At 40.5% G+C, this 14,727-nt stretch overlaps 1 protein-coding gene across 1 annotated transcript in view; it reads left to right on the top strand.

The window, feature by feature from the left end:
* itprid1 (ITPR interacting domain containing 1) overlaps window positions 1-14,727 on the top strand; it is a 41,059-nt gene that overhangs the window by 20,810 nt on the left and 5,522 nt on the right. Inside the window, exons 7-14 of the mRNA XM_032510821.1 lie at window positions 789-866; window positions 1,119-1,321; window positions 2,799-3,310; window positions 5,644-5,704; window positions 7,856-7,968; window positions 9,176-11,632; window positions 14,250-14,377; window positions 14,489-14,600. Coding sequence (XP_032366712.1) covers window positions 789-866; window positions 1,119-1,321; window positions 2,799-3,310; window positions 5,644-5,704; window positions 7,856-7,968; window positions 9,176-11,632; window positions 14,250-14,377; window positions 14,489-14,600 — 3,664 coding nt within the window. The remainder of the gene's footprint in view (window positions 1-788; window positions 867-1,118; window positions 1,322-2,798; window positions 3,311-5,643; window positions 5,705-7,855; window positions 7,969-9,175; window positions 11,633-14,249; window positions 14,378-14,488; window positions 14,601-14,727) is intronic.

Raw genomic sequence — 14,727 nt, 5'->3', positions numbered from 1 at the left:
CACACACACACACACACACACACACACAGCACAGTTTGCATCCGAGGGAAGTTATTACAATGCTTGGCAGCTGTACAGAAAATATGAATCAGCTAAGATCAGAGGGGATAAGTATGAAATATCAAGGACAACAGGTTACACAGGATTCTGATCAACAAAGACCGCGCACAAAATGCGAGTACACAATATGAGTTAGTCACTATATGGCTGTCATTTTCTTCTGTTAGGAATTTAAATTCAATTTTAATCCTAATCTAGATCTGTTGTTATTGTTAACAGATCCCATGCAACAAATAAAACCAACAATGTGTCGGTGTCACAATACATCTTGACTCCGATTCTCACTGTCTGTAGCTGTCAGCTCCAAACCCATTGGTTTCTACTGAAGAAACAGCATTTAAAAATTCATCACTAATATTAACACTGTACAATACTCAAACTATTTGTAAGGAACTTTTTACAGCGCCGGAGTAATCCACATTTGGTGCTGTAGTTGCATGTTGTACGTAGTATGCGGGATTGTGTCAAAATAAACTACAGTTTGTGTTCACGGTGGTGAAGAAACATGTCACCCAGTGCTGCAGTGTGGCTCACTGATGTGCATTTAATAGTTTGGGGGTTTTGGATAACAATAGATCTCTATCTATGGCACAGTGGAAAAAATCTCAGGCTTTGTCATGTTACATAACAAAGTGATTTAAAAAAGAGGCAGATTACAAATTTGAACAATTTGGAAATTGTGTGTGACTGGAAGCGTGAACCCTTTGTTGTGTCCTGCACCTGTCCAGGTGGCGCAGGTCAGATCCTGCTCTCTGCAGGTGGAACAGCGTCAGCACAGCAGTTTCAGCTCACTCTGGACCACTCAGGTTAGAAACACACACACGCACACAGGCGGACAAACGCATACACGCAGGCGCACACATGTACACATACACACACACACACACACACATTTAAGCAGACACACACACACACACGCATGCACGCAGGCGTACAAACACATGCACGCAGGTGCTTACACACATGTATGCACACACAAGCACACACACACACACACACAGTTCATTAGTGTACACTAGAGACAAGCTCAGTTCTTATGCCCCCCCCCCTGTTGGCAGTGTAATGGACGTACTCAACCTGTGGAATGATGACCCAGAGGAGGTTCTCTTGGACCTGGGCTTTGGCTGTGATGAACCTGACCTCTCTGGACGCATCCCGGCTCGATTCATCAATCATCAGTCTCAGGCCAAAGGAATAAACCTCCAGGTGTTTCTGGAGGCCCAGAAGAGCCGGCTAGACCTGGAGAACCCAGATGTCAGCAGTAAGTTTAGCTTTTAACTGTTCACACACTACAGTTAGGTGAGTTGTTTACATTCATTCATTCATCTCTTCAACCTTTATTAATACTCGGGAGATCATTTAGGGGAGTCAAATTACAAAGACCAAAACACAGAAAATTCCATCATAAGACAAATAGAAAGACAATAAAACTTTCAGAATTAGGAAAATGATTTGATAGATACATTAGGACAATAAGGGCGCAAAAGAGAAGTAGAAGTTTGCAGGTTTAAAAAAGATATTTAGAAATTGTCCAAAAGGCACAAGTGAGTTGATTTTAAGGAAGTGCTGTAATCTATTCCAGGAGTCAGGCGCACCAAAGTGAAAAGCTGTTTTTCAGAACGAGCTCTTGGATCAGGAACCCCCTAGCAGGCCGATAATGCTCCTCTGAGTAACAGAAGTTCTCTAAGGTAGTGTGGTAGCTTTCCAATAAGCTGTACCTGTGAGTATTGTGTCTTTTCGTGGAGAGAGAAGACTTAAAGACTTCATTTAGATGGATACATGTCAATGGTTACTTGGCCTGTTTTGTGGCGAATTCTGAAGGAAAGTCCGTCAATTTTCTGCAGAAAATGACTTAGGGTTTTGTAATTGAATAAATGTCTATTATGCACCTTCTGGTCTCCCTGAAGATTCTTTTATTTGACAAATTGCCAGTTTATGGCCTTACATAATTTGCAATCCCCACCAATTGTTACCCAAACCTTGGCATTTTCAGGGTTGCTTTCCATCTATCGTTGCGTTTGAACGTTTCTGTTTATGCGTACACGATGGAGAACTGGCCAGTGGCAACTTTATTGTCTGAGTTTTTATGTTGCCTGGCATAATACGCTGCAGCCAATGTAACGTCCCCTTGACTTAAGGGCTTTTACCTGGTCCTCCATTGTCGTTGGACACAACCAAACCATGGCATATTCATGGCATGTCTCTCTAGGCATACGCTAGGCTATGCTTGGAAAATAACATGTTAGCACATCCAAAGACAGCAAATGCTAAATGCTATAAAACTTATTCTTTGTAAATCTTTACAAATATCTCGCCTTTTTGCACAATTGCACCAACCTTTCGTGAAAATGTGCTCTTTTTAGGGTGTTGAGTCCTGCCTTGGAGGTGGTTCTTGTATCCCGTAGCGAACGGACATGTCAGGAATTATCCTGGTAATGTACTTCCGTTGCTGGACTAGTTGTTTCAAGACTTCAACACATCTGCCTATTGTATCTTGTTTAAAATTTGTCATAAAGACTGTTTGGGCATTTCTGTCTTTAATTGATAGGATAGCTTGGATATGAAAGGGGAGAGGGGGGCTTGTTGTAAAGTGCTGCAGGTCTGCTTCAAACCCTGGGCCTCTGCGTCGAGGAATTAACCTCTACATGTGGGCCAGTGCTCTACCAGGTGAGCTACCCAGGCGCCCCCTATTTCAAATTTGTTGTCAACCTTTTTCGTCTTTCTCCTGTCTCCTGCAGATCGTTTTAGACAGCTTGAGGTTCTCCAGCAGGTAACTACAGCATTCTCGTCCTTGATGGGGTCTTCGTCGCCCTCGCCTCTCACAGCACCACTGGGGAGAGCCCTGACTCCCGAGGCCCGGGAGAGGAGGCAGCGCATAGGCATGCTGTTCAGACGAGCGTCAAGGAATTCACTCAGCCAAATCCACAACCCTAAAACCCAGGACCTAACTACACCTGCTGCCACCTCTTCTCCCTGTGCTACGCTTGAGTCACTGCAACCTCCAATCAGTCTTGGAGAGAAGAAAGTCCTCTTAAAAAGAGTCAAACCTGGACTTTCGGAGACTGTGTGTTTGAGTCCGCTGGCAGAGGAGCTAGGTGCCGTTCCAGACCCTCAGCCCCAGCCTATTGTGGCCCCTTTGATAGTCCAGGAGGGAGCAGTCAGACCCTGGCCAATGACGGAAGCTCACCCCCAGACAGCCAACACTTTTTCACTGAAGCGGAAGGCCAGGGAATCATTTGAAATGGAAGAGGCAAGTCCAACAGCAGATGCAAATTCCTAAACGTTCGTCAAAGGCAACACTAACACTATTATAGCAGGGTGTGTCTGTCATGATGGCCCTTCACATGTAGGGATCGCTAGTAGCGACACAAGTTATGATAAAGTACGAATATTTAAAGGGGCATTTTGTTTTCAACCTGGACCATATTTTTGTGAAAGCTGAAACCGGCAGCCACAGACCGGACTGCAATGTAGCGTCACTATGTCCACGTTAGGACACTCAAAGTCTGAGTCTTAAGTCTAAATTCTTAGCTTTATAACGGTATATAGTTTTAACTGTTTACTTTAACTTTTACTTTACAAGACAAAAGACAGGACTAAAGTACGGTATCGCCGGGAAATAAGCCGTGCGCTACCCTTGACCAAAACCAGACACCGCTATCTCACACTGAGCGTTGCTGGGTATCATCTCCATAGACATTTAAAGAATGTCCCATCAATACTGTCCAAACAACCGAATCTTACTTCCGTCATTCACAATAAAATGCCATCCTTCAACAACTCTGTATTATGCTACAAAAGCACCTTAATTTCCAGTACAGTAAAAGTAGGAACTTTTTAGAGGGAAATATCATCGCTCGAGCGTTCCTACTTCTTTTTTCCATCAAATTCCTTTTCAAATACTAGTTAGACTTCTAAATTTCCATCTACATATAGAAAAATTCATACATAGATTATTAAATGGGAATAGATCAGTACATCAATTCTGCTAACATTGTGGTGATAATTGGAAACGTAAAGTTACGCAAAAAAACAGGAAAGTGCATCAGGTGGGAAGTGTCCAAATATGGTCAATAGCAGCGATTGGTGTCCGAACATGGACACAGTGACGCTAACCCTATGGGGCAAATGTTCAGCATCTGTTAGCGTCCACTAAAAGTTATGATGTTGCCGCTGACTGGCTCAGATTATTATTATGTATGTATTATGTATTATTTAGTGTCAGACTACATTATGGAAACGATCCCTACAGAGATAGACCTTTTAAAACGTCTTTCTGTTTAACCAGAAACATTTCTGAGGTCTAGTTAGTTGGCACTAAATCCACCAGACTCCATCTAAAAAACAACACTTTTAGCGTATATTAAGCAAACATATTTTCAAATGTAAATCTCTAAGCTATGTATTTATTATTAACTAAAACTAGAGTTGTGATGATTGAAAAAGTGGAAAGATTACCCAAAACGTATAGTATCATAGTTTTATTTTGTTACTATCGACTTTGAATGAGGTGTATTTTAAGATGCTAAAATTACTGTTTATTTACATGGAGTCTGGTGGGTTTAGCAAACGCAATTTCGCATGTTTTATGTTTTAAAAAAGGATCTTACTTTAACAGAATGGTCAACCTTAGAAATCCTTTCCATAATGTTATCTGACACTTAGAATATTAATCTGAGGCTGTCAGCAGCAAAACAAGCACTTTTGTGAAGGTAAATACAAGCTGGACATTTGCCCTATTAACTTCAATTGTAGCGTGTTTAACCAATGTCAAATATTGTTGTTCCCATCAGTCACTTAGACACAAAATCATAGGAAAATATGGTCCAGGTTGAAAAAAAACAACTATTGAATACCAATTCCCTTTGTTCTTACATGATGGAGAACACAGGCTGTGGTCTGAGTTCACTGTTTCCCAAAATGTCCAAAGCACTCATTACACCAAAATACTCTAGTGCACTGTGTTTGATTCCATACAAACATATCTGTTTGATATTTGATTACATGGAAAATAAAGGTTTTCTTGTTATGTACTTTATGTAAATTTAAATAATTTGATGGAACCTACATGCAAAAGATCATTTTTTTCCAATACTTTTACCTACATTGTCCCATCCTGTAATGTCAATGTTTATGGATCTATTTAGGCAACTAGGTTTTATTTAAACATAGAAAAAGTCAAAGTCAGTTTCTGGTGTCAAAGCTATGTGCTTTGTACTTTTATTTTTCACTATGGTACAAGAACATCACACTACTACCTGCATTACAACAAAATGTTGCCAGTAAGCATTGTTTGCATGAACCAGTACTGACCATGTTGCATATTAATGCAGTTACTAGGAGACAGGGGGGACATGAGAGGGCCAGAATCTGAGAAACACATAAAAAACAACAAAAACAGAATATTATATTTTCAATAAGATCTGTTTTCTTGTAGAACTTTTGCAATTGGATTGTATTACATTGTAAAATGCAATAAGCTGATAATTCCGGTCTGTGTTCTAATATTTCCCTTGCTGTTGTCATATTAATTCTCCATTTCCTCAGTTTGTTAATGTTGTCTTATTTAATATATCATTCCAGATCCAAAGTTTTGATGAAACTAGTGTCACAGGGAGCTACACAGGAGGAGCAGAAAATTTAGGTGGGTCATTAAGCATATCATTAATTAATAAGGTTTTCATATGTTCGCTCTCTATCATCACTTCCGAGCACGGGCAAACATTTTCATCCCCAAACAGAACGAGACTTATTTGGCTTTGAGGAGTGGTAGTTGTAGATATACAATCAATAGGCACATGAATATGTTTTGCATACAGTTTCAACATCACGGAACAGTCTGGAACGATGCAGAGATGCAAAGCGATTAAAGGCTTTGGTCGTTTTTATAAAAGGATCATTGCTGGTTATACAACATTTAGTCTATATTCCAGTATTCTACTTCCCGGAATGTTCTGGTGCCGCCGGAAATTCTGCCGGATATCCTTGTTTTTGGCTGGATGTCTGTTTCATTCCTCTGTCTTTGTGATGCCATTTTAACTCTGGTGGATTTATGAGGATTATGGGTAAAGGTCCCATGACATGGTGGTCTTTGGATGCTTTTATATACCCTTATTGGTCCCATATTACTGTATCTGAAGTCTCTTTATATAGACCTTAGTGGTCCCATATTACTGTATCTGAAGTCTCTTTATATAGACCTTAGTGGTCCCTAATACTGGATCTGAATCTCCTTATATAGACCTTAGTGGTCCCCTAATACTGGTATCTGAAGTCTCTTTTATATAGACCTTAGTGTGTCCCTAATACTGTATCTGAATGTCTCTTTTATATAGACCTTAGTGGTCCCATACTGCTATCTGAAGTCTCTTTTATTAGACCTTATGGTCCCTAATACTGTATCTGAAGTCTCTTTATATAGACCTTATGGTCCCCAATACTGTATCTATCTCTTTTATATGCCCTTGTGGTCCCCTAATACTGTATCTGAAGTCTCTTTTATATAGACCTTAGTGGTCCCCAATATGTATCTGAAGTCTCTTTTATATAGCCTTAGTGGTCCCCTAATACTGGATCTGAAGTCTATTTTATATAGACCTTAGTGGTACCCTAATCGTATCTGAAGTCTCTTTATATAGACCTTAGTGTCCCTAATACTGTATCTGAGTCTCTTTTATATAGACCTTAGTGGTCCCTAATACTGTATCTGAAGTCTCTTTATATAGACCTTATGGTCCCTAATCTGTATCTGACGTCTCTTTTATATGACCTTAGTGTCCCCTAATACTGTATCTGAAGTCTCTTTTATATAGACCTTAGTGGTCCCTAATACTGTATCTGAAGTCTCTTTTTATAGACCTTAGTGGTCCCTAATACTGGATCTGAAGTCTCTTTTATATAGACCCTTATTGGTCCCCTAAAACTGTATCTGAAGTCTCTTTTTATAGACCTAGTGGCCCCCTAATACTGTATCTGAAGTCTCTTTATATAGACCTTAGTGGTCCCCTAATACTGTATCTGAAGTCTCTTTATTAGACCTTAGTGGTCCTCTAATACTGATCTGAAGTCTCTTTTATATAGACCTTAGTGGTCCCCTAATACTGTATCTGAAGTCTCTTTATATAGACCTTAGGTGTCCCCTAATACTGTATCTGAAGTCTCTTTATATAGACCTTAGTGGTCCCTAATATGTATCTGAAGTCTCTTATATAGACCTTAGTGGTCTCTAATACTGTATCTGAAGTCTCTTTATATAGACCTTAGTGGTCCCCTAATACTGTATCTGAAGTCTCTTTTATATAGACCTTAGTGGTCCCCTAATACTGTATCTGAATCTCTTTATAACCTTAGTGGTCCCTAATACGTATCTGAAGTCTCTTTATTAGACCTTAGTGGTCCCTTATACTGTATCTGAAGTCTCTTTTATTAGACCTTAGTGGTCCCCTAATACTGTATCTGAAGTCTCATTTATATAGACCTTAGTGGTCCCTAATACTGTATCTGAAGTCTCTTTTATATAGACCTTAGTGGTCCCCTAATACTGTATCTGAAGTCTCATTTATATAGACCTTAGTGGTCCCCTAATACTGTATCTGAAGTCTCTTTCCCAAATTCAGCCTGGGTGCAGAATCAGTTTTCTGTTGCATGACTTACACATGTTCCACCAAAACAAGTTCCTTCCTTGCGTTAGTATCTGAGACAATGTTTTTATGTTGTAAGTGTCCCTTAAAGTTGACAATAATGCCCTGTCCCTGCTTTCCGTTTGTCTTCCCTGTCCTCCCCGGTGTGTGAGCAGCGCGGTGTGTAATACGGACCAACAGCTGCCAGTCAGACAGCAGTGGGTTTTTAGAGGAGCCCTTCATCCCCTCGCTCTCTCAGCAGGCGGCCCCGGGACCCGATCTCATCAAGGTCTCCTCGCTTACTAATGCACACTTCTTACACAATGCTTAGTCGCCTTTATAATCAATATCTCAACACTGACTAGGTGGCAGAATGTGCTAAGCAGTGGCGTAAGAAGTAATCAGATCCTTTACTTAAGTAAACACACAATACCACATTGTAAAAGTCCTGCATTGAAAAAGTTACTCACGTAAAGGTATGGAAGTATCATCAGAAAAATGTACGTAACTCTTGTGTAGTCAACACTTTTTTGATGCTTTTAATCATTTTTTTTTAAAACTTTTTCTCACGTTTTTGTCCCTTTTTTCAACACTTTGTTTTTTTTAATGTTCGTCACTTTTTTTAACGCTTTCAACATGTAACACTGACTTATTAACTTTAGTATTACAGTTATTTTTGGAATTTATGGTCAATAAACCTCATTTATAGGAAATTATACCTAATGTTTGAGTTAGAAAAGCAGAAATTAGGAATTATTGAGACTAAAATTAAAGGAATGGATGTTGATGATAATCAGACTGGAATATGTCAACTTTTACTCAATACTATTTCAACAACACTTCCTGTTTGTTTTCAAATTCTATAAAATTGAATAAGACGCCCCAAAATTAATGAAAGAAGAGATTTGTACTTGCCAAAGTACGTTGTGTGGAATCAATCATGTTATTTTGGGGAATTATAAAGAACACTGATACAGGAAAACGGGCCAATTTGACCCGAGGACAACATGAGGGTTAAAGTAAAAGTACCCAATGAAGAAACATTTTCACATTTTAGAAACTGGAAATGATCAAAACAGTTCTATCAATCAACTAAGGGTTTCTTTGACTAATCATTTCAGCCGGACTGGTAGACCTATACATTGTTCTATACACTCAAGGTGTCAGATTAACATCTGAAATGTAGCTAAGTAGAAGTAGAACATGGCCTGAAACAACAATGTAAAGTACAAGTATAGCTCAACATTTGTACATCCATAAATGTGTAATTTATTGTATAATACAGTTTGCTATATCTTGTACACTTATCTTTCTTCTTATCTTTGCTGTTGCAAACCGCAATTTCCCCACTTTGGGACAGACAAAGGTTTTCTTATCTCATGTACTTAGTTACATCCCACCACTGGTACTATGTAACTAAATTGTGTTGTATGATATGTGTTGATGGGTCCATGTGTCTGGTTGTCTGACTGTCTGACCTGTGTGTGTGGTTGCAGGCTCTGTCGGGCCTATCAGGAGGAAGCACTGACAGCCAGAGCAGTGAGAGGCCGGGCTCCCCCTCTCCTTCGCCTCTTACCCCTCCTCCATCATCTCTGACTTCTTCTGGTGGGGACAGATCTCTTATTTCCCCACCCAGTCCTTCAGCAGAGCGGTCGTTAGAGTTCAGCCCTTCCTTGTCTTCTGACTCATTGTGTCCTCCTAAATCGGACCTGCCGCCATCTCCAGGGACGGAGACAGCACCAGATCAGGATCAGGCTCCACCTGCTTCACCGCCTCCATTGGCGTGCGAGTACCTTTCTCCTCGCTCTCCCTCGCCCGGGTTACAGAACGAAACTCACTCCCAATCCCCAACTCTCCCTTCGCCTGCCGTCGTCACTTCTCTCTCCCCTCCATCTTCCCCCATGCAACCTGGGTCATTGATTGGAGGGTCCGAGGAAATTAAAACTGAGGACAACGATGCTCCATGCCCCCACCTTTCTACTCTATTTAACGACTCTGAAGGCCCAGCATGCGCTAACGGTTCAAGGGTCCCTCATCCTGCCTCATCTCCTTCTCCCATTCCAAATTTGGATTGTCAGTTTTCCGAGTCGATTGCTACGCCTTCTAAACAGCCTGACTCCTCTGGGAGTCCAGAGAACACACAGTCCCAATGGACGGATGGGACTTCGCATGGAAACTCCCTCTCTTCATCTTGTGGCGTATCATCTCGTCCCTCTTCCCCTCCCGGTTTCCTTTGTCCATCCTATTTAGCTCCTCCCCCACTTGTTGAGTCCGTCTCACAGAGTCCAGAAAACAGACAAAAAGATTCCCTTTTCCCAGACTCAGATGGAAAAGAACTCTCTGATTCAACAATTACACAGAAAAAAGGGAAAGAAACTCCCTCTACTGGCTCCTTGCAGTTGGACAACAACAATCCCTCAGCTCTATCCTCTCTCATTGTGGACCCCTCTGAGTTTGAGAAGAGTTGTCCCACGCTGCCCTCCCCTAAACCTTCCATATCAGTTTGTCAGTCTGTCATGTCATCGCTATCACATGATTCAGATGCTCCGATAGATCCAGCTGTTTCAGACCTGACGGAGCAATCCATCTCCCAACAGGACAGACCATGTTCTCATGATTCCACAGATGATGATAACACAGACCCTGTTCCAGCCTGTCCTGTCCAAGCTGTTATTAATGTTAAGATGAATCGCCTTTCCTTGGACCTTGAGGATACCCATCAGAGGAATGGAAAGGGAGAGGTAGAAGGTGGGGGACATACTGACACTGTGCAGACTCAAGAGGCTGTTTACGTCACAGATACAGACAGTTCTGCAGGCCTGTCAGAAGGATCTAGATTAGTCTCTGAGGAAGTATGTAACCAAACCGAAATAGACCCACAGGTTCGGCCCTGTAGTTTGCATGATGAGCTTTCAACTGGAACCCAACCGGAAGACAAAAGGGAAATGAATGACTCAGAAAGTGAATCACTTACACGTTCTTTAGTTGTGCCTGAAGATGTTCCAGAAGAATGTAGTAGAACTGAAGCGGAACCAAAGGATCTAATTAGGATTGAGAGCTTAGATGAGGTATTTCAAACCTCAGTGGATGACTCCGAAAGTGAAAATGGAGATATGGATGCCTTTTTTCAACAGCTTGATGCTGAAGGGCGAGTCTATTGGGCAGAACCCATACAGGTTTCCAATCCATCCAGCTTTGAAACCTCAGACGGATCCCCTGGGAATTCTCTGTTGCCTAGCAGCCCAGCTGTTCAAGACTCATTGCCATCCACAGGCAGAGCTAGGGCTTCATCGTTGTCATCCTCAACAACAATGGACACTGACCAAACGTCAAGAAATGCACCTGCCTCCTCAGATACCCCCTCGTCCTTTACCCTAGCTCCATTCCGGTCCCCCACTGCGACCCCACACAGCAAGCTATCAAGCCGCTCTGTTTCTGTCCAGATGTCTTCATCTCCATCTTCTCATATTGTCCACAGGAAGGATGTCCCCTTCATAACCGGCTCAAAGCGCACCCTTCTCCCTAGTGTTTTCCCTGTTGACACCTCCACCCCTTTCCGTGCTGTCCAGTCATGGACAGATCTGCAGATTCAACGAAACACTCTCAGCAACAAGTTATCATATGGGGCTCTTCATACTGCCCCAAAGGAGGTAACCGTATCCACGGGTGCCTCAGAACTTCCCCCTGCACTGAACTTCTCTTCATCTCCATATTCCCCTCTGCTGCCACCTGACTGTGTCCCTTGGATGGAAAGAAACGACAGCACCATGTCAGTCTCTGTGGATAAAGGACTGTGGCCTGATGAGGAGGAAGAGGAAGACAGGAATGGAAATGAAGACGAGGAGACGTTATGGGAGGGGAATCAGACTTCCACCGCGGCATGCTGCTGCTCCTGTGACCATCAGTGTACTCAGGAGATGTACAGGAGGCAACACAGTCTGGAAAACACTCCTGTGAGTAAAATGTAGTGTGTCCTCATTTCACTTCATACAGTGGCTCGAGAAAGTTTGCACACCCAGGCTAAAGTTAATTAAAAAGAGGAATAAAAAAAACTATCTTTTGGAAATTGATCTTAATGACTTAATTCAAAAGAAATTGGAATATCCACCCTTTTAAGGCCACCAGTTTTCTTTGTGAATGAATAATGTATTGTACATACATAAATGTTCTTTCTTAAATTACAAGGGGCATAAATATAACTTTATCAGGATGCATAGTATCCTGATCCATGAAATAACTGGCCTTTAAAAATAAAAATGTGCCTCTATGGGAATTTAACATAGGGGGGTGTATCCTTACGCCCCCTGTATTTTATTTATGTAATGTATTTTGTAATTTATCCCTATTGTATGCAGTTTATTATACATATGCAGTGAGGCGTCCCAAAGCAGCTTGCAAATGTTCTTACTGTATATGTTTGAGTTTGAGTCGATTAAATTCATGCTCACAGTTAAACAACTGAATAAACAGCAGAATACATAATAACACTTATGCACCCATACATTTATACTCACTTAAAAACAGACATTCACTTAAATTATTCATATAGTCAACACAGTGCCTTGAATACATAAATAATCAAATTTTTTTAGATCTATTAGAAATATTCACACAATACCACAAGTCTCAGAAATGATGAACATAATGTAAAATTATGAAGGAAATGTATTTTCAAATCTCAAAATATCAAACGGCTGCTGTCATTAACGACAAAACCAATCAGCATAATTTTGCTCATTGCTTCTTTAGATTATTCATTTTGATATTTTTGTATTCGCTAATGTTAGAAACGGGGAGAGAGCAGTGACGTGTCCGTCTTCCAATGAGTCACGATGTTCGCGTTTTGGTATAAGCAGTTTATTTGTTGTCATGTTACCATAGTTCTCGAGACGGAGGCCCTTTCAAAGCAAGGGCCATATTAACATATCAATGTCATATTTGCATGTGGAGCTCGTGGAGCTCCCTGAGGTCTGGACAGAGGTGTGTATGCAGGCTGAACGCTGCCTCGCCAGGTTTATTTCTGACCCTGGGGGGGGGGGGTTCATAATCAAGCCACAGATCAATAATATTGCAGTGCTTTCTAATCCAAAAGCAGTATTTTCAAACTATCTGATATGGCGCAAAGACCCAAGAACTGGACTGATGTTGTCCACTGTCCTGGTCTTAAGTTAACGTAGTAATACCTCTGTGTAAAAATATGACATAATATTAATGGTGCTGCATCCAAATGTTTACTTAAGTTTAACTCTTGTGTTGTCTTCCCGTCAAAATTGATCAACACTTTTGTTGACACTTTTTTTGCAAAGTTTTTAACTTTTTCTTACGTTTTTGTCCCTTTTTTCAACACTTTTGATGCTTTGTTTTTCAATGTTTTGTCACTTTTGACGTTTTTAATACTACGTAACACTAACTTATTAACTTTCGTTTCACAGTTACTTTTGGAATTTATGGTCAACAAACCACATTTATAGGAAATTCTACCTAATGTTTGAGTTAGAAAAGCAGAAATTAGGAATTATTTCGACTAAAATTAAAGGAATGGATGTTGATGGATAATCACAGACTGGAATATGTCAACTTTTACATAAATTTTACTCAATACTATTTAAAAACCACTGCTATAAAATTGAATAAGACGCCCCGAAATTAATGAAAGTAGAGATATGTACTTGCCAAAGAGCGTTGGGTGGAAACAATCATGTTATTTTGGGGAATTAAAAAGAACATGGAGATAGGACAACATGAGGACAACATGAGGACACATGAGGACAACATGAGGACAACATGAGGGTTAAGTTATCCAATTAAAAGTATCAAAAATAAAAGTATTAAAAAAAGCTCATATAACATCTGTTGTCAGGTGCACATTTAAACAAAAAACAGCTGTTTCAACAGTTTATTGGTAGCCATGATGATAGTATTGATAGATAAAGGGAAATATTACAAATAAGGATTACATAAATGCCAAAGAATAAAATAAATGAGGTCATGATTATTTTGTGTTGCAATACCCATTTAGATCATTAATACATCCATAAACTCAATAATGTACAGGTTATTTCAGATATTACTAAACTCAGCACCCAAACAAAAAGGCAAAACATTGAATTAACTCTCCTGTTGTCCTCGGGTCAAATTTGACCCTTTAAAAATGTCTATATCTGAAATATGAGTTTCTTTTTAACCAAATTACCACCAAAAAAATAGATTGGATTCTTTACAACGCTCTTTGCAAATACAACTGATCACTTTCATTCCTCTGATCTCAACAATTAGTCAAAATAATTCATAATTTCTGCTTTTTTAGCTCAAATATTAGGTATAATTCTACATAAGTGAGGGTTATTGACCATGGATTCCATAAAGTAGTGAAGCTAGTAAGGTGGTGGTGGTGAAAACTAAAAAAAAAGTCTGAAAAGGGACAAAAATGTAATTTGTTGTCTGTTTTTTAACCTGTATATAAGGGTTACACACTCGACTCGTGTGACTCATGTTACATGGATGTTCTATCATTCTTGAATTTCGATATTTTCTGTTGTCTGCGTATGTGGTTGCGCTTGTCCCCCACAGTACTCTCTGGATGAGTTGGAGGAGATGATGCTGTGTGTGCAGCAGTTTCGCTCGGTGCTCAGCAACATGGAGGAGCAGCTCTCTGAAGACCAGGCTGCAGTGTACAGCGTTCTCTCTGACCACGACAGGTACACAGCCCGGTCTACAAAGCTTGTTAAAGACCCTGCCGTGTCCAGAGTAAAGATCATGACATCTATTCAAAAGTGTAAATGTGTGTATGTGTGTTTGTGTGTGTGTAGGGAGAAGGTCCAGGACATAGAGGAGCTTCGGCGAGCAGTGAAACGGGAAGCTGGAGAGCTGGAGATGCAGTTGAATGAACTGGCACATCACTATGACGACAGCTTGAAAATGGTAAAAAAAAAACACTCAGTCATCTCTGTGTGCTGGCAGAGTGGTCCTTACAGGAAAGATAACCAAAAGGAAACTATAGAATGCCATCAGCACAAAATGAACTGATGTTAACTAGGGGAGGGGGACG

This window comes from Etheostoma spectabile, unplaced genomic scaffold (genome assembly GCF_008692095.1).
Source record: "Etheostoma spectabile isolate EspeVRDwgs_2016 unplaced genomic scaffold, UIUC_Espe_1.0 scaffold272, whole genome shotgun sequence".
NCBI classification, from domain to species: domain Eukaryota; kingdom Metazoa; phylum Chordata; class Actinopteri; order Perciformes; family Percidae; genus Etheostoma; species Etheostoma spectabile.
Note: the sequence above shows the minus strand (reverse complement) of the source record. Positions and strands in the feature narration are given on the sequence as shown.